The following is a 2,144-nucleotide window of genomic DNA, read 5'->3' on the forward strand; positions in this document are numbered from 1 at the left end:
AATTAAGCATACAATTGGATTCTCATCTGAAAGCATTAAATAGAATAATTTTTTTACTAATTTAGAGGTTACTTGGGTACTGTTAAGGATTCTAAATTTAAGCTCATCTGCCCTCATATTCTTGAATAAACTATTTTCATATCCTATCTTATTTTCCCCTAATTATAAATAAAGGGAGTGAATCTCATGTTGAGAGGACGTCATAATTAGTGTCTTCACTTTGGTTTATTGCTGTCTGTGACCAAATCGCATTTCATAAGTGATTTGATTGCCACTCACTAATCCTAATCTCTTGGAGGGACGTTCTAGGAGCATCTCTATGCTGGAGAGATGTGAGAAAACTCACCTCAGTGTGGGTGGGAGCAAAGTTGTGTTTATGTTGCGCCGTGCGCACCCTCCTACTACTCTGTTTTTCTCCTGGGGTGATACAGAAGGAGGATTCAAGTTGCTGAAGTTTATTGTTTGGTTATTTCATCCCTGAGCAGCTCCAGCCCACACCTGCGGTCACAAGTTGGCAGCAGAGGCGTCTTGTTTCTAAGGCTTAAGCTTAAAAACTACAGACTTTGAAACAAAGGCAATTGCAGGGTGTCCAGCACATTGGTGACAAAGTTCATGTTTCAGACTCACCCTGTAGAATATAAAAGGAGGTAAGAGATGGGGAGTAAGGAGTTTAGGACAAAAGGGGAGATGTGTTTTAGGTAGGATTTTTGTTGTTTTTCAACTGAAATGTCCCTAACACAGCTGGATATGTGGTTTCATGTTCTGTCCGTGATACGCAAGCTTTACCAGCCTTCTAAAAAAGTAAACCAAAAATGTTCTTTTTTTAAAAAATTCCAAGACAATTATAATTTCATCATCAATTCTCAGGGAAGCAAATCCCCACATTTTTAATCAATCAGCTGTATTAGTTGCTTCATGATGGTGAACCAGTTAAGTAATTCATTGGATTAAATCATTGAGGCAAACTAAATAAATAATCAAACCATCCTGTAAGTACACCCATACCAAGCTTAGAGAAGCAGCTTATATTTGCAAAGCATTGTGCAAAACCTTTCACGTACACATCTCTCCTGTCAGCAAAGCTATGGAAGGCAAGAACAAACCCCTGCTCTATAATTTCTCAAGATAAAAACTCTCCATATCCAAGCAGATCTCCCCAGAATAACAAAATATGCAGCATGGTTGTTTCTGTACCAAACCCAGCTTGCTAACTCCAGCCAGTCTTTAAAATTGGAAGCTCTTTAAGAAGGAGATGGTCAAATGATGATAAACAAGGACTGATTGAAATTGCTTTGGCAAAATAAGTTGCTGTCAGAGATTCCCAGGATACAGAAGAGCATTAAGAGATAGTGCAGAATAAAACAGTGCGTGCACACTGTTTCTAAACAAAACCAGAGTGTTGAGAAAAACACTTATTTGATCCAAAAGTCAGCGTCAGGGTGGCCGTGTTACTTCACAATAGAAACAGTGTTTTCTTGCTGGTTTCCAAATAAGTGCAAGAAGAACTGAAAAGCCGTGCTAAGGTGGACAGGGACAAAGATGTAGGCGGTGTACAATACCATAACTAACATGGAAATGTTGAAAGTGTAGAAGAGCAGTTTTTCCCAGGGCTCCATGAGATAGCTGCAGGTGATGAGTTCGAACTGGCAGTACAGCCAATACAGATAGTTCTTCATGCTCTTAATATCCATCTTCCCAGTGCTGCTCCTGAAAGCCTCCCCTATTACGGTAAAGGATAGTTAGAAGAACTAGAAACCTTCCCAAAAGAAAAAAATATATAAAAACATCGTATGGGCAGCACCTCCATGCTACTCAGTTTGCTCATACTGACCGTGATGTTTTAAAGACACAAGAGGTCTAAAATTCCAAGATCACAAGTACATTTTAAAGTATAAAACACAATCAGATAGTAACAGAGTAGCATGAGTCGTTCTTTTACTCCAGCTCGTAAAAGGCCTCATTTATATTCCTTTTGCCTTTCCTACCTCCAGGTCTGAACACAACAGCCCAGTTTAGACCACTCTGGACTGGGCATCATTACTTATCAAGGAGGCTCCACAATATCTCTTTTTTGTCCAGAAACTGGTTGCCCAATAATTGTTGCAACCCTGTTCTCCAAGCCAAACTCTGCTTTCCTAACTTTG

General features: G+C 39.5%; 1 protein-coding gene across 1 annotated transcript; it reads right to left on the reverse strand.

The window, feature by feature from the left end:
* Nucleotides 1–1,448: 1,448 nt before the first annotated feature.
* On the reverse strand, nt 1,449–1,691 carry LOC136105387 (serine palmitoyltransferase small subunit B-like). The gene has a single exon (XM_065845133.1). It carries the CDS (start codon nt 1,689–1,691, stop codon nt 1,449–1,451), a length of 243 nt encoding a protein of 80 aa, XP_065701205.1.
* Between the last annotated feature and the right edge of the window lie 453 nt (nt 1,692–2,144).

This window comes from Patagioenas fasciata, chromosome 9 (assembly GCF_037038585.1).
Source record: "Patagioenas fasciata isolate bPatFas1 chromosome 9, bPatFas1.hap1, whole genome shotgun sequence".
NCBI classification, from domain to species: domain Eukaryota; kingdom Metazoa; phylum Chordata; class Aves; order Columbiformes; family Columbidae; genus Patagioenas; species Patagioenas fasciata.